The sequence below is a fragment of the Struthio camelus genome, chromosome 18 (genome assembly GCF_040807025.1).
Source record: "Struthio camelus isolate bStrCam1 chromosome 18, bStrCam1.hap1, whole genome shotgun sequence".
NCBI lineage: Eukaryota > Metazoa > Chordata > Aves > Struthioniformes > Struthionidae > Struthio > Struthio camelus.
Window position 1 is genome coordinate 13,902,489 of NC_090959.1, and position 26,033 is coordinate 13,928,521.

A 26,033-nucleotide genomic window follows, 5' to 3' on the forward strand; every position below is an offset into this window, starting at 1 on the left:
GAAACCTGAATTGTGAGGACCGCTTTAAAGGTGATCAGGGTAAATACAGCTGTGGTTAATTCTTAGTAATATCTTGATAAAGCACATGACTCAGAGGAAATGAAAATTCCATTTCCACTGACTCAAGGGACATTGGGCAATTAATTTACTCCTTGTGTGCCTTGATTTTCCTACCTTTAAAAGAGGGTTAAAGTGAGGTGTGTGTTTCAGGATGTGATGGTAGAGACAGGAAATGCAGCATGAATGAAGGGAGGCAGGAGTTGTGAGCCTGATTTACTGTCTGTAAAATACCTTGAGGCTTTCACAGGGAAGAAACTTCACCAATACCGACTTCCAGCACTGCTGTTGAAGGAAATCTTAATAAACATTTTATTTAGAATAGGGACTGAAAATTTTAATTGCTTGATATGCAGTCTCTTACTGATCAACTAAAGATAAGGTCTTACTGTGTCATATGAGAAGACATTTTGCATACAAATTCAGGTTCTGACTTGACAGCAGAAAAATCTGGTGGAAATAAAACTCTTCGAGTAGAGTTGTGTTGTCTGTTTGACAGGACCTTTCCAGTGTTATCCCAGCTTCAAAACAAAAGCTGCTCTTCGGAGAGAGCAAAAATTTTTCCTGCCTGTCAACCATTTCATCAGATAACACTGACTTCAGTTAAAAAGACCGGCAGGTTACCCCATTTCTTTAGCAGGGAAAATAATAACGGAAATGCAGCCTTTTTCTGTTGGTGGTGGTAGTGGTGGTCTTGTCCAGTTCTTCCAAAAATGGTAAAGTTACGTTGTTTCTTGAGGTGGGGGAGGTTTCATCTGTCGCATATCTTCTCAGTGGGAAAAAATGAGTGGAGGCTGTAGTTCTTGGTCTTGGAGCATCGCTACTGATTCACTAAACTCCCCCCAAATGTGACTGTATTAATATAAGGATTTAGTTCTCTCTGAATGAACTCTAAAACTCCAGAAAGAATTGGTAATTTGCATATGTCTTGATCTGAACATTGGGATATGGATTTGGCATAACAGGCTTGCTAAACATTTGGGAAGGACGGGGGGGTATGTGTATGACTTAATTACTTTGTCCTGGCAGGAGCAAAAGAGAGCTTTTGTGTATCCGTCCACATGAGATCTGCCTTCTGAGTGCAGCCCCTAAAAAATTAAAGATACTCGGTACTTCACAAAGATCTGTTTCAACCATTTCGTATGTGTTTTTTTCTTCCTCAAGTTGAGGAAGGGGCCCTGAAAATAAAGTATGATTTGATTTCAGATTTTAATTTTTTATTCATGCTTTGCATTTGAATATCCCAGGGACACATCTGCTGCTGTCCTAGGGATTCTGCTTCTCAAGTTTTGCTGACTACGAATGACCTAAAATATCTTTTACTTCTTTTCTTTTTTTTAATATGCATCCGAGCAGTGCCCTTTTTTTTTTTTAATAACACAGGCAAAAGTGCCTTATACTTAGTGCCTATACTAAGTGTTTTGCAGAGCAATAACTGCTCTGCAGAGCAATTATTTGCAGAGCAATAACTGCTCCTGCTATTTAGTCGAGTGCAGAATCTGGCCCTAAGTGAGAACTGGCAGTGATGCTGAATGAATGGTTTGCTTTCTGCAAAACAGCTTTCTCGTACAATCTCTGGGAAAATTTTACAGAAGAAGATAACTGACGTGTAAGTTGGTGCAAGACTTGTTCTCAATATAAAATTTGGTTTTGTGGTTTGACAGTTTTATTTGAATTATTTCACCAACGTGACTTTTCTTTCTCCCTGTGAAATTCATTGTTGACATAGGTAGGCATATTTCCGATAGACTTAGAACAATATATAACAGCAGGGAATTCAGCAGGCAAAGTAGTACTTAAATGGCCTAACTTCTGTTTTGGGTAGAGCATACCTAAAAATAAAAATTAATTCTAGTGTATTTGTATTTATTTTCAATTTGCCTTTATTCTCATTTCATTTGATTATTAGTTTCATTAACTTGAAAAATCATATACTTAAAAAGATTTCAGTCTTGACTGATGATGACTTAGAAGTCTCTGAAGAGAGCGTATTGATCTTTTCTGAACTCTCATTCCTCCCGCTATTGCACCTTATTTTTGATGCATCAATCTAGACGGCGTTTCTACTATTCTTTCTCCTTTCAAACAGCCCATGTAATTTTGCAGTTGATCAACTGAAAGAATGAACTCCTTTCTGTACGTTTGTGCAAAAAGTAATACTGCTTTTTAATATGTCTCTAGGCCTTTCTAAAGTTGCCAGAGCAGATTTTTTGAAGAGGGTTATGCACAGGAGGAAATCTTCCTTCAACATTTTGCTTTGCTCCCTTTGCTCCCTTTTCCCTAAAATGCGACTGGAAGGTTTTTTGGTATCTCTCAGACAGTGAGAGACTGTCTTCCTGAACTAGTATTGTTACGAGTATAAGATGTTACTGAATGTTGGGACTTGTTTTGGGGGGGAGAAGAAATGTTTATTCCATTGGAACTTGTTTTACCTGGCATGAATGTTGCTGTTGGAATTCATCTCAAGTACAGTACTGCTTCTCCTATGTGGCTGATGTTTTTCAAGGAAATCATGGGCCTAAAAATAGTCTGCATAAACAACAGTAAGAGGTTTGTACTTTCAGTTCCAGGTTTTAGCAATATCTTGTTGTTATTTTCTAATTGTCAGTTTCCAAAATCCATTAAGCTGATTAGCAGAAGTATTTAAAAACACAACAAAAAACAGGACCAAAAATCCACCTCTTACGGAGCCTTGCATAAAATGTTGTGCTTAGATAAATGCAGTACAGAAAGGCTGGGACATTGTAGTAATCACCTTTAGATCTTTATGAACAGGTTATGTTCTGAACATTTTTCAAGCATCCTCCAACTTGTGAAACGTATGTTATCGCCACATGATTCTGAAACTGTGGTTTTAAGAGAGAATACTTTTATAACAGTGTGGAAAAAAATGTACTAGTTGCAATTCATGGTTATCATACACATTTAATATCCTCTGTGTACTGAACAGAAAGCTTTACTTTTTTTCCTTCGGAATTTAAAGAAATGATGTATTACTTACCAGCCTGGAAGAGATGATGACAACAATCCAGTATGCTAACTGCAGAACAAACTCTGCCATCAATTTGTCTTTGTATATCTGCCTCCGGGTCACCTTTCGTGACGGAAATTGATCTTGAGGCTTTGTTGCATGTTTATAATAGCGCGTTTATTGAGATGTTAATGAATTAGAAATTCTGCAAGTCTGAGACTGAAAAAAATACTTTTTGTTTGTCTGTGAAACAAGATGATCATCTGCTTCCTAATGAAAACTACTTTACTCTGAAGCCACTGTAAAAATATACCATTATTTTTCCTTCTTCGCCTGCTCTTCGCTAGAGGTTTTAGAAAGTCTGTTGGGAGGCAGGAGCCGAAACGGAGGGCCAAGGCCTCTTGATTTCAGTGGGATCTGGGCCTTTGAGTTGTGACTCTGGGCCGTGGCTACCTTTCCCCCTCAGCCCCCTGAACTGTTGCCGAAGTCCGTAGTTAACGCACTTTCAGGAGCAAACCTATCCGTGCATGGGGATGGGAAGGGAAAATTCATCTTTTCTTTGTGATTTGGGCTTTATGAAGAAGAGAATTCAGGCAAAGGAATTTAAAAGGAAACTTAAAGTATATTGGTGTTAGGACTGCGATTAATCATTAATGTTACCAGTAAAGCTGACTGCAGAAGCGTTGCCAGGTCTCCTAATAACACTGAAATGGAAGGTGTCTGAGTGCTGCGTAACCCTGCTGCGTGCTCGGTAGCGAACAATACGACTGGGGGGCTCATCGCATAAAATCTGGATTCTGGAACTGTTGTTTCGCCGTGTCTTTGAATTTCATTGCAGCGCCATAAGAGAGCAGAGTTAGCACGTAGGTTCCGTGGGTTTTTTGTTCTACAAGTTAAAAATTAAAGATAATCGGAAGGTTACAATTAATTACTAAAAGCTTTTTAAAGATCCCAAGATACTGTCCTTGGCTATGCTAATCAATTTGAGTAAAATAAATCTTTTTTAACCTATATTTAATCCACTACTGCTACTCCTCCAGAAAGTGAACGGAAAAACCGGCATCGACAGCTGCCAGATAAATCAGTGCTCCTTCTCACTTAACTAAACCGACGGTGAAATCGATGCAGGGGTCTCATCTATTAAAAGAACTGTAGCGAAGATGATAAATTTAAAAAAAAAAAGTTCATATTTCTTTCAGGAAAATTACACGTAGGCAATTTATTTGAGTCATTGTTTTGCTGGAAGCAGTAGCAGATTATGTTCTGCAATTTATATGAAACTATTATCCAAGTTCAACTCCTTGTATGTCTCTTAACGGGCTGGGGGGTGTTGTAATGAGATTAGCAGGCTTGATAAATAAAACTGTGAATTTGGCCCTCTGCTGGATGGTGCTAGGAAATGCCAGGAATGCATGTTTTAAATACTAGAGCACGTATGTTAAATAACTTAAGTATATTTAGTTAGCATTTTGTGAGGCTGAATGTATTACAATTTCCCAACCGCTGTCTGGGAACTTGTCAGTTACTGAACTAAACTAGTCAGTTAATAAAACTTTAGATAGATTGTCTAATTTGAAAATGAAAAAGTTGCTTTTTTCTTTCCTCTCCCCAGTTTCCTAGACAAGATTGACATAGTCAAACAAAATGAGTATACACCGTCTGACCAGGTAAGTAAAGTTTCATTAAGGAATTACACAACTTACCTGCGCCCTTTGTCTTAATTTTCCAATTGCCATTTGTGGCTCTAGTCTAGGTATTATCATGTACTGTACATATTTAGTAGTCCAGTAAAAATTAACTTTTACTTGTATAAGCATGATCTCAACCCAAGTAACAATGTACTGTGAAATAAAAATCTGTCCAGATTTAAGACTTAAGTCATATTTCTGCAACAAAAAATATCAAAATACTAATTTGAGTGAGTAATTTCTAAAGTTTTGCCCTGCTCACTAACTAACTATCATTAATTTCCTTTGATGCAAAGTTGGTTGGTATTTTCTGAGCCCCACGGCTCCCACTGTAAGCCAGATTTCTACAAAGGCAGCAAGATACATTATTCACAATTAAAAATACCTGTACATCCCTTTTCATGTATGCTTTCTGATAGATGAAAGGACTACCAAAATAAATAGCAGTAAACTTTACCAGGTCCAAGTCTGTCAACACATCTTTTTCTGCAGGAGAGGTTCTTCTCAAGAATGGTGAATCTTGCAATTAAAGGCAATTGTCATTAAGATTAACTTAAGCTTTCTTTACAAATGACACTCATTTTCCGGTCAGGATCAGTGTATTCACGGTTGTAACTAAATACTATGTGTTCAAAACACACAGATCTGGCCTTGTGGGTGGATTGCAGACTCGAGTTACGGCTCAAGGAGTAGAAATGTCCATCTTCGATCTACAGTGAAAAGGGCAAGCCCAGTTTGCAAGATTCTGTTTACCTTCAGGGGAGAAGAGCTTCTCAAGTTACTAAATAACATACATAAAAATAGGCTTTTTCTGAACGCTGGTGATAGTGATCTGAATGTTAATTCTTCCTTCATGTTATCTAACCCTCATTTGCAGAAAGCAAAGCATTGGGCATATTCTTGCCCTTGTGGAGCTTTGCAAATTTCATCTGACAGTTAAGTGACTCTGCAAGGTTTAGCAAAAGAGGGATATTTTAAAGATGACCTTGTCAGATTTTTTTTTTTTTTATCAGAATAGTAGTAGGAATTGTAGTCTTCATTTTGTTACAGGTAATCTGAAGATTTTCTTTAAATCCAAATTGCTAATCTAAAATCACGCATGCATTCATAACTTTCTGCCATAAACAATGCATGTGGCATTCTTCTGTAGAATAAATAACCAAAAAAAAATTAACTTCCCAAAAGTTTTCACTGGCAATATTATTGAGAACAGTTTATATCCTTTTGGTGAAGTCATTTGAGACTAAATTAAACATTCATCCTTCTAATACCTGATTTTCTTATAAATGAAACTTTTTCTTATCACTGAAATCATTCTATTTTCAAGAAGCAAAAAGATATAAATATAGGTTATTGCATTAGAAACTGGGAGGAATTAAGCTGCAAATGTGATACTGTAAAGTGTCTCAGTTTTATATTAGAGGCTAGGGCTGTCAAGAGTTTAACTTGTAATTACTTATGAGCAGGTTTAGGACCATTGACTGTGTTCAGGCGCCACACAGGCATATTGCAAAACTGAGGCCCATGTGTGTCATCCTCCGGGATGTTTTATGTTTGTCCTAAGAAACAATGAGAGTAATAATTGAATTGTTTCCCTTCAATTTTTTTTTTTCTTGAGGTAGGTGAGCGCTTTTCTTTATCGTTGTACTTGCATTGATTTCTAGAGATGCAGAGCTCCAGAGAATCCAGTTTTCCAAATTTAGTTCTGCTTATTGGGGCATTTGAATTTTAAAACTATATCAGACAAGCTGATCAAGTTAGAACAATGTTTTATCTGTATTTCAATATAAGAGGATTAAAATAGCCAGACGACAATAATTTACTATCAGAAAAGTGATGTTAAAATGTAGCCATTTTGTTTAATGATTTAACAGCGTTGTATAACCTTTGGATTTTGTGCGGTTTTGACTTTGACTAACCAGTTTGGTACTATGTAGTAAGAACAGAGCTTTTATTGTGCATATAAATTTTTTTACAGCCTACTCCACTTACATGGTCTTGTCTCTGTGCTGCAAATACTACAATTTAGCTGCTGTTTATATCCATTGTGAGCAACACCAAAACTTTAAGTCCTAAATTATAAAATCTTTAGTTGATTTCAAAGAGGTATTTTGTAGTAAGTTATACTTGGAATGGGAAGCCTGCACAAATTAGGTTCTTTTATATTAATTACAAGGTAGGCATTCAATATGGCTGTCACTGCTGTATAGCACACAGTAAATAAAAGCCACAGCAGTTGGATTTTGATAGGATTTTGTAACAAATTTGTAACTATTTCAGTTGTGTGCAGTTCTGAAGCTCTGATGATAATTTTTCCTTCTACAGGAAATTTCAAACTTAACCTTTGAAACTTAACCCATTTCTTGCAAGATTTAAATGACTGAGCTCCCAGCTCTTTCAAGGAAAAAAAGGAAAATTCTGAGATCCAGCTACTACTTTTAATAGCCAAGCACTGAACAGCTGGAGGAGAAATCTGTCTTCTGGGGTTGGGAATTGGCTGGTGTTTAAAGATCCAGTGGTGCACTGTAGTCCCAGTGAAATCTGTGGTCGCATTGTCTAATCTCCTGTGGTCATCCTGAGCCATTCTGAACTTCTGCATAAGTGGCCTTCAGATGGTCCCTTCTCTTTCAGTCTTGGCTCTCAACAACCTGCTTATAAAAATGATTGTGCTTTTAAGTGGAGCACACTTATATTTATGCACACATTTTCAGGATCAGAGCCTTAAATGCAGCTTCATAATGCGGTACTCCCTGTTTCTGCAGTACAGCGTACTCTGTCAGCACTGGGTAAAAGGTTTTTCTTTCTGTTGCTGGATATATGAAGAATTCCCATAGTACCTGTATTGCATCCAATGACTTTTCCTTTATGCTCTAGGATCTTCTCAGATGCAGAGTTTTGACATCAGGAATTTTTGAAACCAAGTTTCAGGTGGACAAAGTAAATTTTCAGTAAGTATCCTCGTTTTCCTACATATATACACATACACATATATGTATACATATGTCTGTATGTATGAATATATAATGCAGAAAAATGCCTGGGCAAAATAAATTCAGCAAGCTGGAGGAAGGACTACCCTATAATCCTTGAAACTACTTTAGTATTTCTTAAATTGAAGTTTAGTAGAACATAAGTATTTTCTGAGTTTTCAATTTAGTAGGTTTGCTCTAAAAAAATGCAAATTGACCTACATTTCTTATAGTTTTCATTTGAATGGCAAAAAAACAAATTATTTTTAATCTGGTTTTGCTAATGCATTTTGTGAGTATTTGATTCATTACTATTTTGTATAGTGAAATATTTGACCAAAACCTTTTTACATATCAGAGGAACAGATGCATGCTCTCTCTAGTGTCCCATTTTAGAAAGACTGTTTGACCTGACTAAACATTGCTGAATTTTAGTCTGATCTTATTGACTTTAGTTCTGTGGTATCTTTTTCAGTAAATGACTTGTTGCAGGACCTTTTCAATGTCTTCCAAGATTGTAAAGGCAGAAATGACTCTATAGCATACGTACACCAGAATTTCTTACTCTTCTATTTTTTCTAGCTTCTAGGACAAAGAAGTCCTAAAACTTCTGACATGTTCTGTTTGCGTTTGCAAAAAGAAAAGGGCATAAAATGCACTCTGACTCAGATTTGTGGGTTTTTTTTCTTAGTATGTTTGATGTTGGAGGGCAACGAGATGAACGCCGAAAATGGATCCAGTGTTTTAATGGTAAGATTAGGATTTATGTTTGTTTCTGCATAGTTCTCTGCAAAATTTTAATTCCCATTCTTCATTCTCTCACCATGTAAGAGTGAGTTCTTTTTCCATGTAGCTTGAGGGATTCTCTGAGCAGTCATCCTGGCTGGAATCTTTCTTGTCACGTAAACTTCTGTAACTGCATAGAATATCCTTAAGGAGATTGTAGGTGGAAAGGAAATCAGGTTTGATAATTTAACATAGTTTGTCCATCTGCTTACACTTCCCTTCCTTCATTTAATTAGATTTTTTTGTTTGTGTGTGTGTTTGTGCCTTATTTGCCAACTATATGAGTGTTAATTTCCAAGTTAGGTTTTCTCTTCCAGATGAAGATATACATGTATTTACATGTATTTGTGCATATGTAATATATATAATTACAGTATAACTAGTATAAGTGTAAAATCAGAATGTCATATTATTGTGTGTAATTGCAGCCACGTTGCTGTCTCATGGGTACTTCTTTCCAAATCAGCGCCAACCTATTAATCTAATTCCTGCGAGATGGTAGGAAACATTTGTCTTTTTAGATAAAGCTTGGTATATAGTATATAATACGCTACAGCATCGTATAGTATAACCCCAAAATGCTCTTGTCGTAAGATTTTACACTGAAATTTATAAATCTGCACCTTTTTAGAGAGTCATGCATATTTATATCATTTCTTGAGAAACAGCATTAAGGGGAAGGTCCTTCCTGAAAACATATAAACATACAAATACACTAAATATCTGTATGGAAGCTAGTTTCCTTAGAATGCTAACAGAGCACCAAACTAAACGTGGGTAAGACTGAAAGGTTGGAATGCGTTTTGTAAGATACGGAATGTTAACACTGATGTTCTAGTCAAAGTTTAGTTTAGTTAGATGATTATATTCTTAACTCCCCAGGTGATTTAAACTAGGTAGTTTTGTTTGTATCCTGAAAAGTTGCGTGTACCTTCCCTAGAGCTGTATATTTTACTCTGTAACTCTGCTAGGTGGGGCATGAAATCTTTCTCCACACCAGTTTTCATAAAGCTAGAGATAATGAGTATTTTTTTTTCTTTTTTGGGGGGGGGAGGGGAGAGGGGTCCAAAATATTTCTGAAATTATGCAAAATTCTACCTTTTTGTAGACAATTTATAATGAGATCCTATAGAAAAGCTAGAACTCGACTTGAATTGTATCTTATTTCGCTACAGTTGCTGCTGTAGAGCATCCTCTGAGCACTTCAGATACATGTGGGACTACTATGCAATACTTTCTTCCTTTCTTCTACCCTACTAATAACAGATTAGTTTGGTTTTTACTTCTGCTCCCTCCTCTTCCTGTTACCTCATGATCTGACTCATTTTTCCTGCTGTTGATGCCTGAGGCAGATGAGTTTAGAAGTAGGTATGAGGGGTCTGGAGCAGCAGAGCCACCCAGAATCACAGCATCCTGGAGCCTGTGATCCTGTGAATGTCTCCCTGGAAAGACAGGGGCCTCTGAGAAGTATAGCACACGCTAGGAGGAACAGGGCAATTAAACATGAATTCACAGTGATTTACTCTTTTTATTATTACTATTGACATGGGTCAAAAGTGCCGTTGTCCTAGAGACCCTCACCATAGACACCTAGACTTCTTTATGCTTCTAAAATCTTCTTAATTTTTTTCTATTTCTTTTCTTATTTTCTCTCTCTGCCTTCTGTTCCTTTCCTTTCCATAGCTACTTTCATTGTATCAGCTCCTGTTCTCTGGCCTACCTCTTTTCTATCTTTAGCAGTTTCTTCACTTTACTTCTCTATTTCTGGTACTTAGAAAGCAGTAAGCAATAGCATTCCAGACTGTTCTCATAATGCAGCTGAAAGTTTGGCTGCTTTTTGTTGAACTCCAGGATTCTTGGATATTTCTTCTGAAATTTAGTACTAACTGATGGGTATTTCCTAATTTAGATGTGACTGCTATCATATTTGTGGTGGCCAGCAGTAGCTACAACATGGTCATAAGAGAGGATAATCAGACCAATCGGCTTCAAGAAGCACTAAACCTCTTCAAGAGTATCTGGAACAACAGGTCTGTGAATTGAAGTTTCATTGTTCCTACCTAAATTAGCAATCCTTTCTTGCATTATAGTAAAGCCTTGTTACAGAGTAGCCTATTTTGTTTGCTTCTCAGGGCACAGCCAAAAATAGTGTTTGTTCACAATTGCCTACCTGTTACATTAGCATACAATAAATTCATCTGATTGAAACAATTCTGGAGAGTTACATATTGGTAACTGTGATATCTGGGATGAGGTAATTAAGGCAGTGATACAGTGGTAAATAAAGCAGTGGGTAAGCTCACCTATTTGATGTATTTGGATGAACAGTAGAAAGTGGGTAAATTTCATTCCTCAAATTAGAAACGCGCAAAAAGAATTCAGGACATGTACGCCTTGATTTATGCCGCTGGATTCAAGTACGAAAGGAACTGGTCAAAATTGTTATCGTGTGTCATATGAATATGCCGTTTCCAGTAGTGGATTATGTTTCTTTTTACTACTTAATCCTAGCTATGGCTTCTCACAGTGTTTGGCTTCAATTTTCTATAGGTGGCTACGGACCATTTCAGTAATCCTTTTCCTGAATAAACAAGATTTGCTAGCAGAGAAAGTTTTGGCAGGGAAATCTAAAATTGAAGACTACTTTCCAGAATTTGCTCGCTACACTACACCAGATGATGGTAAGGTGTTTGTTTGTTTGTTTGTTTTTAAGTTTTATCAGCAATGTATCATTTCCTTGTTAATCACGTTTGTAATGTTTTTGGTAATTTCAGCTAAGATTTGAAAACTCTTGAGTAGAAATAGTTTTAAGTGCCTTTCAGCAAAACTGTAATGTTAGATATTATGTATTAATAATGAGAAGATTCTGTCTTTTGTACATTTAATATATTAATAGTTTCATCATGCCAAGCTCCTATTACTGCGCTGGTAGACCACATACAGCTCATACAAATACTATTGCAGAGATGCAGCAGTGATCTTTGAGACATGAGATTCAAGGTCGGCTCTGTTGGTATATGTCACAGGTGCTTGCAACAAGTCAACAAAGTGATCCTTTTTTTAAACAGGAGGTCTGTAATGAAGTGTCTACCTCACAGAACTGTGCAAATACATACAGTTATAAATGAATGGCTCAGCAGTAAATATAATAAGTATATCCTTTTATCATGATAGTTTAACCTCACTAGTACTGTTCCCAAGTAATCACAGTGCGAGGCCCAGTAGTCACAAAGATGTCCTCTGGTCTCCCCTGTAGATGGCCATATTTGTAGACATTTTTCTAATCTCCCAAAGGTCTGGTGTTACGGACGCTGTAATATCATTTTGTTTTCCTGAAACCTTGTGGTTTTAAGTAATATGTTATGGTTTTGCTGTGTCTCATAGTCAGTGTTGCAAAGTATGTTTCTATCACATGTGAGCGGAAAACAGAACAAGTTAGGATTTTTAGGAGCTATCACCATGAAACATCTGTTTTAATGAGATACTCTTTTATTATTAATCAGCAACACCAGAGCCTGGTGAGGATCCCAGAGTTACAAGGGCCAAGTATTTTATTAGAGACGAGTTTCTTGTAAGTATTCCCTTTCCTTCAGTATTTCGTATGTCAGTTTTCTCAAACATAACCTTAAGCACCTTCTAATATATCAAAACTGCTGTCACGTCTTAGGTTGCTTACATTTAACGTCTACACTGCATAAAACACTAAGTTAGGTTTAAAAGCTTTGCAGCTGTTTGTTACCTGTTCTTCATATATTTGTCTGCTGACAAAGTACATGAGTTATTTAACCAAAGAATTGGTGAAATCCTGCTGTTTTTAATGGGGCCAGATTTTATTCCATACATCAGTTTTAAAGATAAAGATTAACCAAAAGATACGTCATCTGCAAAATATTAATGTTCTGTTCATACTGTCTTTCCCAATGCTGGTCAGCTGAAGCTATAATAGATATAAGTCGTTTTAAATATTATTACAACTATTTGTAATACTGTAACAATCAAATTGGAGACTGGTTTAAATTGGAACAAAATACAGTTTTGAGGGAGGCATTGTGTAAGTATAAAGCAGGCCTAAAAAGCTTGTATAATGAAGCAAAGTCCCACTCTCTGTGTGGATAAATGGACTACCAGTTATGTGGCTAAATTCCCCAAACCTGCATGTAAATAATAGCACTTCCATGATTCTCTTTCAGCTCTGAAATTCCCCCGTACTCAGTGACCTCCTCACCATCTAATTCTGTTCTTTTTACATTTAATGATTTAGGTGAGAGACTGTTAGAAGTCGTGGGCATTTCTGGCACTTGTTTGCCCCCTTTGAAAAGACAACTCACACATATGTATCTTAATCATCGTTCATCTGAAGTTTGAGACTGTTTCCTCCCCCCTCCCCCAGTCAGTTTTATTTTAACACAGTATCTATTACTTTTAACAGAGAATCAGCACAGCAAGTGGAGATGGAAGGCACTATTGCTATCCTCACTTCACATGTGCAGTGGATACAGAGAACATCCGGAGGGTTTTCAATGACTGTCGGGACATTATTCAGCGCATGCACCTTCGCCAATACGAGTTGTTGTGATGGAGAGCACTTTTTTCTGTGTTTTGGACTCCTTATTCCTTATTAAAAAGAAAAAAAAACACCCTTGCCCACATAGGGTGGAAGAGAACTGTTTGAATCTCCCATTGATTTGCACCCCTCAACTTTTTCTCCTTGCTGGACAATAGCAGCACTTCTAAGCTTGCTTCTGTACCCCTCGGACAGTTTGAGATGGCCCCTAACACTTACAGGCCGTTTCCATGAGGATTCCCTAACACTGTTATTAACAAAAAAAAGAAAAAAAGAAATAAAAACTAATTAATTAAAAGCCCTGAATGTGGAGCACCTGAAAGAATTGGGGATAAAAATTTAAAACATACAAAAAAAATTGGGGAGAGAAAACTTTAGGTAATTTAGCACTGTTGTGGGCATAATCATATAACTCGTGATCTCCACTTTGTTATCATTCACTGCATCAGACAAAAGAAGGTGCCAAGTCACAGACCAAGTTTGAAGACAGACACTTGAGTTTTGGTTCTCTGACTGTAATGTGGCTTTGAACGGAAATACTGACAATTCTGCAACAGACCTAGACAGTGCAAAAACCAACTGCTACCTTTCAGAAGGGTATTTTTAAATCCAGTCTTGGTGGTCTTAAGACAACCATGGACATTTATGAATTGAACTGCGTATAGCCTGTGATTGCAGAAAGAGTTAACCACACACTGTTTTCAGTTTGTCCACTGATGATCCCGTCTGCTATAAAAATCATTATCTGGACTGTAGTCCTCACAGTCTTTCCCTTCTTTTTCTTCTTCCCTCCCCTCATTTTTTATTTTACTGCTGGATTATTATTCTTGTACAGACTGTAAAATGTATTATTTTGTACAACTTTATTGAAAAAAATAACTTGTAGAAGATCTTTGTGCCTTGATTATGGCTGTACCTGTACAATGAGCTAAGATGTAAGTATGTTTGATTGCGCTGTACAGCTTTGTCAACCCTATCGGCAGCACTAGCTCAAGGTAGGGAAAATTTATCTGTAGTTTAGTTTTTCTGGTTTATAAAAGAAGGAAAAATACTGTTTAGTAAAAAAAAAAAAAAAAAGAAAAAAAAGAAAAAAAAGTACAAATTGTGCAAACTTAACCACTTTAAAAGTGAGGTCTTCAACAAGTGACCAGATGTTGCAGCATCATGCTTTTTAATTTTTAGCTTTAATTCATTTAAATCTCTATCCAAATGCAAAACATGGCTTGTTTCTACATAAACCAAATTTTGCTACAAATTATAAATGTTAGTCTTTGGTCATTCATAGTCCTTTTTGCTAAAGACAAACAGAACAATAACAGACACGTAGGGCGTCATGCAGGTCTGGTGACCATCTCTAGACTGGGCCAAATACCCCACCAACCTCCACTTATATACGCGTGGGCATAATACTACCAGAATGACAAGGTGTGCACTGCCCTTGGATTTGGCCACTGAATTCCAGTTTCAAATGACATTTTTATTTCTCTTTTAATAAAGAGATACTTTAGAACCTTTTTGTTTTATATTAACTATATAAGTAGCTTAAAGTGAAGATGTGTGGATTTTTCTTAAACTTGAATAATTTATGCAAATTATATGCTTAGAACAACATGTGGTACAGTAAAAAGAAAAAGAGCAAAAATCACTGTAGCAATAAGAGAGCATGTAATTTTAGTAACTACTACACTGCTTTATATTTTATACCTAGGTGTTTTATGTCTCTGTGAGTGTGTTACTTTTTCATGTGTCTAAACCTACATGTACAATTTGTACAGAGTCAGAAATTACAGCTGTAATAACACATCTAGAACAGTGTTAGCCTATATTACTCAAACACTTGTTTCCCCCTCCATTTACACCCCTAAACTGATCTGGATCTTAATGCAGTGACTTTAAAAGGAAAACAAAAAAAAAAAAAAAACCCAAAATACTTGCCTCTTTTCCTTTCACGCTAGCTTCCCTCCACCCAAGATACCGTGTTAAGTTTCTTTTTTGGGAAGAGGTCCAGTTTAAATTAAAATTAGGGTGCGGTCAGTAATGTCTGTGCAGCTAGATTTGCTTCAGGTATCAGATGCCTTTTTAATATTAAGAACTGCAACTGTTCAGAATTGTGAAGTTTTCATTGCTTTTGTGGCTAAACTTTTAAATTAAAATTAATCACCTAGTAGTCCATTTTCACATATGTAAAGAGTAAGGACTTGATGGAGTTAATGTCCCAATCTCTCTTGATTCAAAAGTACTAGTGCTTTTTCAGAAGACATTAAATCGTCTAAAAATTATAGCTGCGGTTGCTGCTCAGTTTTAAAAAACAAACTATCTTTCCTGTTCACAGGTTTGGAAAGTTGCCCTCTGAACCTCATAGAACGGTAGGAGAACATGACCCAAAATAGCCCTCTACGATTTAAGAATGTATCCAGTGCCTGTAGGTTAAGGGCTGGTGTTTTCAATAGGTAAAATTGGGACACAAATAGTGGAAATGAAATGTATTGTGAGCCTTAATTTTAGTTACAGGAGCCAAAATCTTTAATTTAGTGCCAACCCTTATCTTTTTAAGCCTAGGGGGGAGTTGGTGTGAACACCAAAATTATAAATGGGGAAAACCTGTAGTGGTGAAAGGAATGTAATCTCTCATCTGAGAGAAACAAAGCACCTCCATTAAAAATAATGAATAAAATAACAAGTTCAGCTTCTTCCTGGGATAATGAGAAGGATACATAATAACAATGAGTTAAATAAGACAATAACATTTTAGGAAACCTTTCTATAAAGCTTTATATGAACATAAATGTTTGGGGGATGCTTTTCTTTTTTTTAAGTGAGGAGAAAGGCAATGTATTGACTATGGTTGAGTTGCACAAGTACGGAGCGTGTGTGTGTGTGTGTGTGTGTGTGTGTGTGTGTGTGTGTCTTAATGTCTCAGTATTGCCTTTGTTAGTCTCTTTATTAGTCCATGCAGTTTGGTGGCCTGGTAAATGCAAGTCTTATTTTTAACAGCTTTCTTTTTTTTAAATACAAAAACATAAAGCTTTAATGCTTGCTATTTAATAAGTAACTGTGTTTTCTTCTGTCTCTAATTTAGTGGCCATAATTTGCAGTTAATTGAACCATTCCAACCTAATGCTTACCCATATTTTCCTAGTTTTGTTTTATTTATTTATTTGAACTTCTTGTTTTCATGATTGAGGACTTTCACTTCTGTCTCATTCATCTGTTTGGAAACTTCTGACCTTACAGCCAAAACTTTACTCATTCTATTCAGTATTCATCATGATGCTGAAGTGTAAGATACTTGCAAATGTAAACACTACCACTTTTATTAATAAAAACAAATACAGTGTTTTAGGGCACATTTGCATCACTATAGTTGAGGTTGTGTCAGTATTTCCATTATAAACCCATAGAGGGCCTATATCTTGGCACTAAATTACCCTAAGCTAAATCTTTGCCATACAAGGCTTGTGCTCAAGCATGATTTGGTGGGTTGGTTTTTAAACACTTTCCAACACAAACTCTTGTTTCTGGTTTAAGTTATACAACTGTTTTGTTGGATGGGGGTTGGTTTAAAGAAAAATACTGGTTCAAGATTGTTTTTGGCACTTCTGTAACTCAGAAATGGTTTTGATTTAAAAACATAACCTTTGGCAAGCCAGTAACCTACAATATGGTCTGATCACTTTGGGTATTTTGTAAAAATAATAATAAATTGTAGAGATGTTGTGGTTTCAAAATCAGCTACTGTGCATTTGCAGTAACTTATTTCAACCCAAGGACTTTTAGCAATCTGTACATCAGTGCACATATCCCTAATCTGACTCAGCAGCCAGTGTAATGCATATCTCCTGAAGGTTTTTTTTTTTTATATAAAAGTGTGGGGAGGTAAATTAACTACAGACTGAAAAAGGTTCAGCTGCTTCTGAACGCATGAAAACTGCTCTCTTAAAAGAGAAGCTGCAACTTGGAGGTCTATATAAGTAAGTTGTTAGGAGTAGGCTTTGATGTAAAGCATATGAAGGCATGCTGGATCAGGTGTCATAAGTAGGAGCCCACAGGCTTACCGTCATTTATCTAAAATCTCTTCTGAATCATTGGCATTGAGGATAAGATTTAACCCCGGGTATGTGATGGGGAATTAGTTTGAGGAACTGGAGCTAATTCTGCTCCAGTATGTTGCACATAATTGACACCTGCAGCATAACTTTATTTTACCAGTAAATCTATGCACAGAAATCCTAGCATTCATCACTTTAGAATCTGAGCACCTTATAATTAGTAATGGCGCAATATTCCTGTAAGTGATGTAGGCTGTTTTGTACTATATCCTATTTTCAAATGCGGAAAATGACGTACCAAGAAAAATGAAAGATGTACATATGATTACACAGAAAGTTGACCACTGATACAGAGACAGAACCCATGTCATCTGAGTACCAGTCCAGTGCCTTAGTGATAATACTGTTGGTGATTGGTGCTATACAAATGCCTATGATTGAAAAAGTAATTCTAAAATATAAAAGGATGTCACTTATTCCGGAGGAAAGTAAGTTCTCTTCTTTCCCCAACCCTTATCTAATATAATATGTGTGTTTCTAAAAATCCTGGCACTCGTAACAACTCTTCCATTGAAGTTGATGATAAAAATTCCTACTAACTGAAGAAATAGGCTCAGGGCCATAAAACATTAGCAGTGGAAATTTAGCACAGAGACAGATCCTTATCCCTAAAATACATGTTGAGTTTGTATCACAGAAAAAATATTTACAAGCAGATTTCTGTTTGCACTCCTAGAACAAAACTGTTCCTCAGCTTGATATTTCTGAAAATTCATCCACTAGGGAAAAGTCTTTCTCTACTGTAACAAACTTTAAGTGTCTTTGTAAATGAAATAAGCTACAAAGGAGATTACTGAACCTCTGCTGTTGAAAGCCATTACCTTGAAAAATCAGCCCACCGGTGACTGACTGACAGGACAGACATTACAGTTTAACAGACTGAACCTAGTGATGACCAGTTAGCTCAAATATTGTGAGTGGTGTGTTTCAGTTAACTAGGTAGGCAAACTGCTTTAGAAGTACCTTACCGCATTGCACAGATTACTAAAATTTCAGCCATTGAGTACTGGCTTGATTGTTTTCAATTCAGATGTTCATGTTATTAAAAGTCAAAACTGCTTTTTACCCTGTCTGCCTTTAACGTACTGAGCTGAGCAAAATGGGTGCAGTTTAAAGCACAATTCTACTCAGAAAAGCACCTGGGGAGGGACAGGAGGGCGCTAATCATCTCTCACTGCATTAAACATATAAAAATAATAAGATACATTTTTGTAACTGCTGGGCCCTGCAAACTCAGTCTCGTTCTGTGGAATAAAATAGGAACTTCTCTAGGTTAACAATAACAACAAGTGCTCACTGATACCTATGAATCAAGGGGTAACTGAACAAATAGGTAAAAAATAATTTTAACTTCAAAAAAACATAAAATAGAATCTGCAGTTTTTCCAGTTTAGTCTGTCTCAAAAAACTTTAATAACAGGAAAAAGTAAAGCTTTCAAACATGACCCCTGATACAGAGAGAATGACAGACCTTTGAGGGAGAAGATACCAATCTTAGGTTTCTTTTATGTAATATAACATGCTTTGTAAGGCTGGGGATACCAGTAGACAAATGTAAGCAAATTCAAAATTAAAATGTGAATGTCTCTCCTCACTTTAATTTACCCAGTTGTTTTATTAAATGAGATGACTGATACTTTTGTTTGAAACGTACAACTACTATTCAAGTTTAGAGGAAGAACAGGCCTATTAGGACAGAGGTGGTAATGTTGGGAATTCTCTTGGTTTTGTTGTTCTGTTATGCAAACTAAGGTTTTTAGGCTGTGAATTTTATACAAATTATTAATAGTGAAATATAGTGTTTCTGTTGGTAGTTTTCCTGTATTTGATACAACTTTGGAATTGTATCATTCTTGCAAGTAAATTGCTAGAATGCAGGTGGAGTTCAGGTGGAGAAAGGAACTGCTGTATAAAGATCATGAATCACCACATCAGGCTTGTCAATGTCAGGATATCTGGAAGGGGTTTCCATTCCAGTGCATTTTCACTAAACTGCCAGTTTTGTTTTGGCAATATCAAGAAAGCTGCCATAAAAAGACCATATGGAGGGGTAGGGTGACAAAAACAGATACACGCCTATTGAAGACTTCCAAGTATTGTTGAAAGGTATTTTAAACTTCTATTAACCTACAACCATAGGAGGCAAAATGTCTTTGCTGAAGTGTGTGTATGATGATTCATATATATCTCTCAGTATTTTTAACCTCCCTTGTCTGTTTGCTTGAAGGCACGATATCCAAAATGAAGTCTAAGTAACACATTTTATGAAAGGTTTGGTGCTAATCTTGAGTTCTGTTTCCCACAGGGCAAAGCTGTGCTGGGCTACAAAGTTTCATCTATATAAGAGAGTCTGGAAGCCCAGTGCTGCCAAATCGATGGCTGTTGTTAACCTATTTGTGATTTAAAACTGGGGAGCCTACTGTGGCCCAGAAACTGCTCTTATAATTTATATGGTTGATAAGAGAGACTAGAGCAGCTGTTAAAAAAGTTATAAGACAACCAAGTTGAAAGTTCAAAGGAACTAGGGAAAGTCAGATGAACAGACTGCTAAATTCTTCACCTTGGACGTTAAAAAATATATATTTATAGGGGAAGTTCTTCATTCCCCAGGTAAGTGACCTGATTTGGATCCTTACACAAATTTTCAAAGTCAGAGAATGTATTTATCTAAAAGGCCAGGACATCCCCAACTGAGGAACCAATGAAAAATACACCTACTACCTACATTATAGAAGAAACTCGGGGATATTTAAGTGAAGTGTAAGCTTAATGTGTCCAGTTATCCATATGCAAATCAACTGGAACTTGCTTTGAAACAAGAAAATGTTTCCACTATAGGCTCATCTTAAGCACATTGTAAGGCTATGCGCTTAAACAATCCACAGTATATAAATACAGTTCCAACATCTAAGCTGATGTTTGAAGGAGACTTTAGAATGGCATTTTGTCTGTAACATGGTAACTATCTTATTTTTTTCTCATTCTTAAAAACATTCTTGTTTTGTCTCTGAGTACTTCTCAGTTACCTAGCGAAGTGTTAGCATGTTCAGCATCTAGAATTAACAGTTACCCATAATTTTTAAAAAGTGCTTAATCTTGAGGTTCTGCTTAAAAAGGAAGAACTCTTCAACCGAACCTCATTAGCCTGACTTGCTGCTGCTGTATTATCCTACTTTCTTATCTCTAGTTGAATGTATCGGCAGATTTGTAAAGGGCTAACAATTATGACATACAAATTTATGCTAGAAGAGTTTGTAGGGGGCAAGCAGCAAAGAGGTAAATAGCATACAGAGAATTCCAAGGTAGATCTATGTTTTGAAAACATGGATCTAAAGCAACATTTTTGTAGGAGGTCAGCTCTTCTGTTTGAGATTTCTCGTTTGTTCTAGGAAGAAACCAAATGAGGTCTGGTGATTTCATCAGGTGTCTCCTACATTCAGCACTTCTTTGGGTAGGAAATCTGGAAGCAGAGATGTTAAGTAATTTGCTCCAAAATCAAGCAGCTAACTTTAATAGTTGAAAGGAATTAACACTTGAGCATTTTATACTTGGTTTATTCTTTATTCCTCTAGAGTTGTTGCCAACCTCTACGTAGGTAAGCTTCATTTCTGTAAAAAGAAAACTGGCAGTGTTCCACATTTCTCTAGGTTTGGCTCTTCCTCATCCACATCTCCTTTCCGGGTTGCCTCTGCTGCTTCTTCAAAGCATGCTGCAGAGACATCTAGGCTGGCCTTCATAAAATATTTGTTGGGCTCAGACCTTTATGTGTAATATGCTCACTGCCTCATCAAAATGTCATTAGTTGGAAATTGTGACTCAAGAATATTTTACACATAACATGTGATCAAGTAATTATGCATTTAGGGAGAAATCTGTTGTGATCATTTTCTGGATAATAAAATCTTTCAGGGACATTCAGGTAAATTATAAGTGCTTTTATTATATGCAGTGGTGAACATTTTGCTAAAACCCTGAAAAACACTAATGCATGTGGGGGAAAACAGTTAAGCCCAAGAGGACCACCAACATTGTTTCCATTCAGAGTTGTAAAAGTTTAGTTTGCAAAATCAATTTCTGGTACACTTAGTGTTTCATCACCGTTTAAATGATACTTTGAAACTGTTGTTTTTTATTTGACTTTGCCTCTTGCTCATTGACCTGGGGTGGGAAAAGCTTGGATATTGCACTTTTTCTGCAAAGGGCCATCCATCCAGCTGATGTCTGGCTCTGGTGCAGTCCCTAGTTTTCTTCTGTAGGAAAGCTGAAAGTAAATGCTTTGAGTATTGTTCATTCTTTATATATTTAAAAAACAGTGAAAATTAATTTTCTGTTACTGCAATCCAAATAAAGAGATGCAAATATATAAAGGCAACAGAACTTCTTTTAGTTTTGAGATTAAGACACTGCAATCGCTAGTAGCGTTATTTTCTAAAAGTACTAAGTCCCTCAGTGGCAGCTGGTGCTGGGGACCGTTTAATTTTTCTGCTCAACTAGGCAGTAAGTTTTGTAGCATGATTATCATTGGCAGTCCTACAAATGATGACAGTCCCAACATCTTTCACTGGATGAAATTTCTACCTGCTCTGAAAGTGCTTTACTGAAGATAACACATACTATTTTGAGACATAAGCTCTAGACACAATGAAATTGTCTAGACTGACTGATCCAAATACCCTACCTAGGAGATGCACAAGAACTTTCAATCTCGGGAAAGAAGCCTCTCCTACCTATACAAAGAGGTCTGTTGTGGAAGGCATATTTACTTAAGCCTTCCATAAAGAATGAGGATCTCCTCCTAGGCCTATAGATCGCATGTAGATAATCAATGTACACTGTTCATGCTAACACAAAAGAAGCTGTCAATAGCCTTTATGATGTGTAATGACAGTGATGTAGCCTTGATTGATTGATGCATCTTCTGACCCTCCTCCTAAACCGAATCTAAACTGTTGTTTTCTCATACACATTCACAGCACGAATTAGGCTGTAAGCTCTTTAGTGCTGGAGCCACACCTCTATTGCACAGACTTCAGTGCTGTAATTGCAGAGCCAAAGACATTTTTTTTCTCTACATACACTACTGCCATTAACCTGATTTTAGTGGAAATTCACAGTAATGCCATTAGAACCCGAAACCTCACTCTATCACACACACTATTCTGAGAACGAGATGAAACAAAACATTTGGTAGATCTTAATCACAGCTCATAAAGTGACACTGGAATAATGTGACGCTCAAATATTACATGGATGACAATGGGATCAGAATCTATAAGACAGACCAATGTAGCACTGTGGGAGCAATTAGGGACGTTAGATTTCTGCTCTAGGTTGCACATTATTAACATACTCATTAATGCTGCTCTGACATAACAGCTAGTTCTGCCTCCTATAGACAATAAGGGTGCACAAGAGTAATATAGAGCAGCATGTGGGTTATAAGATTTACCGGACGTAGTCTTTGTAACTTTTCAAACGCCTTGACCAGTTAGAAGCTGGCTGTCCCTCTTCACTGCCCTCTTTCTTCTAGACTTGGCAAGAAATTTTTGACAGTCTTCACTCAGCTATACCATGAAAGCATGACTCCTATCCTCAACATCCTCAACACTTCCACTAATCTATCTTCTACTTTAAATACACATAAACTGGGAATGGGAACAGGGTCCACAATTTCAATTTGTTCTTTGATTTCCTTGTCTGTTTAGACGGAGGAAACCTCCCACAATTCTGTTCCTAGGATGAACATTTTATTATTACTGCTCCAGATCTGTTTATCTCACTGAGAAAAGAATCCGAGCACTTCCTGTCCCCCTTCTCTGCCAATCTCCTATTTTTGCATATGTGTTTTTAGATTGCAGTGAATTTTTAACACTGTTATTTCCAAGACTTGTACAATAGTTTGTAATTATGTATGTGGTACAATGTTGTACACTGCTAGTGCTACTCTATGGCTAGAAAACCTATACTGTACCCAGGTATGTCTATTTCTACTTGTTCAATGTATGTTCACAAAAACACGTTAGATACTTATTTTTGAAACTGAAAAAGTGCTCCGATAGTTATTTTCTATCATTTTGTCTAATATGTGAGTACGTAAGTATACGATGTTAACTTTGACATCTGTCAGTACCTACAGAAATACACAGAATATGCTTAGGGATTAGGGAACAGAGCTCCAAGCAGTCACCAGCACTATTCTCTGCAAGAACTGGTCTCAGTTTTATGGTTTTCACATACAGTTTCATTGGATTTTCTCCAAGGAAATTTAAAATCTTCTGAACATTGTTAGACAGAGTAATATGATAGTTACCCTGAAATCACCTTCAGAGAACTTGTCCTGCATCTTGTAACACTGCACACCATTCTGAATCACAAGCAAAAAGGAGCTGATGAAACACAGCGGGGGATACAGATGCTTCTTACTCAACCCCCAGAAAATATTTTTTCTTTCTTGGCCTGGGATAATTTACGTTCAGGACCGGTATTTTCTATGCCTGTGAACAAAGTACTCCTTATGGCTCTGGAAAGTCACATCTGAACCAAAGATATCAATAACTTTGGCTAAAATATTCAAATTCAGCATGTATGGCAAATCATGCTCCCTTTCAGTATTTGCTTTTTGTCTTTTTTTTTTAATAGTACAGATTCATCGTGCTGCTCTAACCAGCTTGACTAATCTGTTCAGCAGAGATGCTTGTCATAGTATGCAAGATAAGCTAACATTTGCTAAAGCACGGGTAACCTCACTTCAGCGTATGTCTTTTGAGAACATATCTAGTGTTGGATCCATGGATAATTTCACTCAAGATGCCAGGTATCCTTCATTTCCTCCTTGCACCACTCCGGAAAACTTAGGAGTTCTGACTTGTTAATCACACTGTCCGAATATGCTATTATTTTCTCACGTCTATGAGGTGGAAATTACCTGCTAACTAAATGGACAAAAGCCAAAGTTTTTTCTCAAGGGTATTTCCATTAGCTTCCAGCCTCACCCTGTTACTTTACTCCCAGTTTCTTCCTCATAAAAATTGTGTTTCCATAAGCATTGCAATGTTACCTTGCTGTCTTCCTGACTGCAGACAATCAAGCAATCTTCCAGCACAGGTAGAGAATGTGTCCGCTGTGCCTCCTTACTTCCATCCATGCCTTTTTTCCTGAAAAAAGTCTCTTTTCCATCCTGTTTACAGGGCAAAAGGAACATTATCCTGGTCTCACAAAAAACACTCTTGGAGAAACTTTTCAGAAAGTGTCACTTCACCACTGTAGGGCAGTGCATGACAGCACAACTCCTGCTGCACCACAATTCAGGTGGCAGTAATACTGAAATTTCCTACTGTAGCTTCAAGTGCAATAAACCCTTTAACTAGTACAGCGACCACACTTAAACAAGGGTTGCATTTCTTGAAGATCCTACAAGAATTTACTTATGAATGGGTATTTTTTTTTTTTTGCTCTTCCCAAGAATTGGTGGACTGCTGCGAAAATAATGTAATTTCTATTATTTTTAATTAGAACTTGAACAAGAATAAAACCCTTTTAAATAATTAATCAGGAAAGACCTCGGCTGCCCTCCAAATCCCAGAACGCAGCCTCATCCTCCTCTTTCTCGCGTTTAAGCTCTTATACAATTTAAGAACGGGAGTCAATCCGAACAGAAACAAAGGGACGCCGTGCGTTCCTCTCGCAACGCTCTCAGTTTGAGCCATACCCATCTGCGTGCCCAAGGTCAGATCGTACCACCACTTTCCGTTTTGGACTTACCCCTGTCCATCCCGCAGCAGCTCAGGGATTAACTCCCCGGGCAGCCCCCGAGGAGGGGGGTCCCAGGTCCCAACGTTAGGACAACCTGCACTAAGCGGTGAGAGCTGCGGGGTCTAACGGCAGGGAGAGGGGGAGCAAACCGTGCCTTCTGCCGACCCTGCCACGGACTGGGCGGTTACAGAAGGCCCTAAGAGCCTCAGACGAAAAGGGAACTTGGCTCTCGCGTCGCAGATCTCCTCTCTGCTGCCTGGAAATGAAACCGTTAACAGCTGTAAAGCCAGTAATGCTATTTATAGGCACTACCACTGGTTTGTTGTTTTTTTTTTTTTCCGTTGTTTTTAGATCAAAGATTTCAGAGCTTTGTCTTAGGCTTAAAAGTAACAAAAAAGTTTTGTTTACAACCAGAAAGGCCAAAAAATGTAATTTAACGTTATTCTCTGGAAAGTTCTGGGCACATACGGGCGCTGGGCCACCTTGTCCCTTCCATCCCACCCAAGTTATCTGTCTTCTCTATTCCTCACAAGGACTGCTTGTTTCTACATGTTAGGTGGTTTTAATCCTACCATAAGAGTTAATAATCACTACTAATTTGGTGCTGCTTTTCCATGCTCTCTTCGCGCTTTGCTCAGCGCCGGGAAACTGCTTGTGGCTAAACCCCGGCCAGAAAAGCGAAGCACCTCTTTCCTTCTCTTCTCTGCGTTGCTACGGCTTTGGGAGGTTTTGTGGGGTGGGGGAGTTTGCTTTTTAATTTTTTGGGGTTTTTTTTGTTGTTGTTTTTTCCCTGGCTGTATTGTGCCGTCCGCCGCCGCGGACTAACCGGGACAGGCCAAACCTGCGCCTCCGCCTCGGGCAACGCCACCACGGCGCCGGCCGTTATGTCGCCGCCGTCCATTTCCAGCCGTGCACGGTTACAGCTGTAATTCAAACGTGAAGGTGAATTTTACCGCTTCGACGCGGTAAAAACTGACCCCGGCAAGGAGCAGCTCCGAGGAGTGCGGGGAAGCGGCGCCCGGCCTGCGGCTGCCGGCACCGGGGCGCGGCTGCGGGCAGGGCATTCCCCTCCAGCTCGAAGTGACAAAAAAAGCGGCGGTTTTCACACAAAAAAACCCCGGGGCTTCACCCCGCCGC

The 26,033-nt window shown here is 37.6% G+C and overlaps 1 protein-coding gene and 1 long non-coding RNA gene across 3 annotated transcripts in view; one reads left to right on the top strand and one right to left on the bottom strand.

The window, feature by feature from the left end:
* Nucleotides 1-21,511, top strand: part of GNAS (GNAS complex locus) — a 175,739-nt gene extending 154,228 nt beyond the window's left edge. For both annotated transcript variants that reach the window (XM_068913099.1, XM_068913100.1), the window contains exons 6-12: nucleotides 4,641-4,695; nucleotides 7,591-7,664; nucleotides 8,377-8,435; nucleotides 10,381-10,501; nucleotides 11,022-11,152; nucleotides 11,975-12,042; nucleotides 12,901-21,511. In XM_068913099.1, coding sequence (XP_068769200.1) covers nucleotides 4,641-4,695; nucleotides 7,591-7,664; nucleotides 8,377-8,435; nucleotides 10,381-10,501; nucleotides 11,022-11,152; nucleotides 11,975-12,042; nucleotides 12,901-13,047 — 655 coding nt within the window. In that variant the 3' untranslated portion in view covers nucleotides 13,048-21,511. The remainder of the gene's footprint in view (nucleotides 1-4,640; nucleotides 4,696-7,590; nucleotides 7,665-8,376; nucleotides 8,436-10,380; nucleotides 10,502-11,021; nucleotides 11,153-11,974; nucleotides 12,043-12,900) is intronic.
* Nucleotides 1-25,160, bottom strand: LOC138061567 (uncharacterized). The gene is made up of 3 exons (XR_011135404.1): nucleotides 24,906-25,160; nucleotides 24,202-24,321; nucleotides 1-3,914 (listed from the first exon to the last, which is right to left on the bottom strand). It is a non-coding gene; the product is annotated as an uncharacterized lncRNA (long non-coding RNA).
* Between the last annotated feature and the right edge of the window lie 873 nt (nucleotides 25,161-26,033).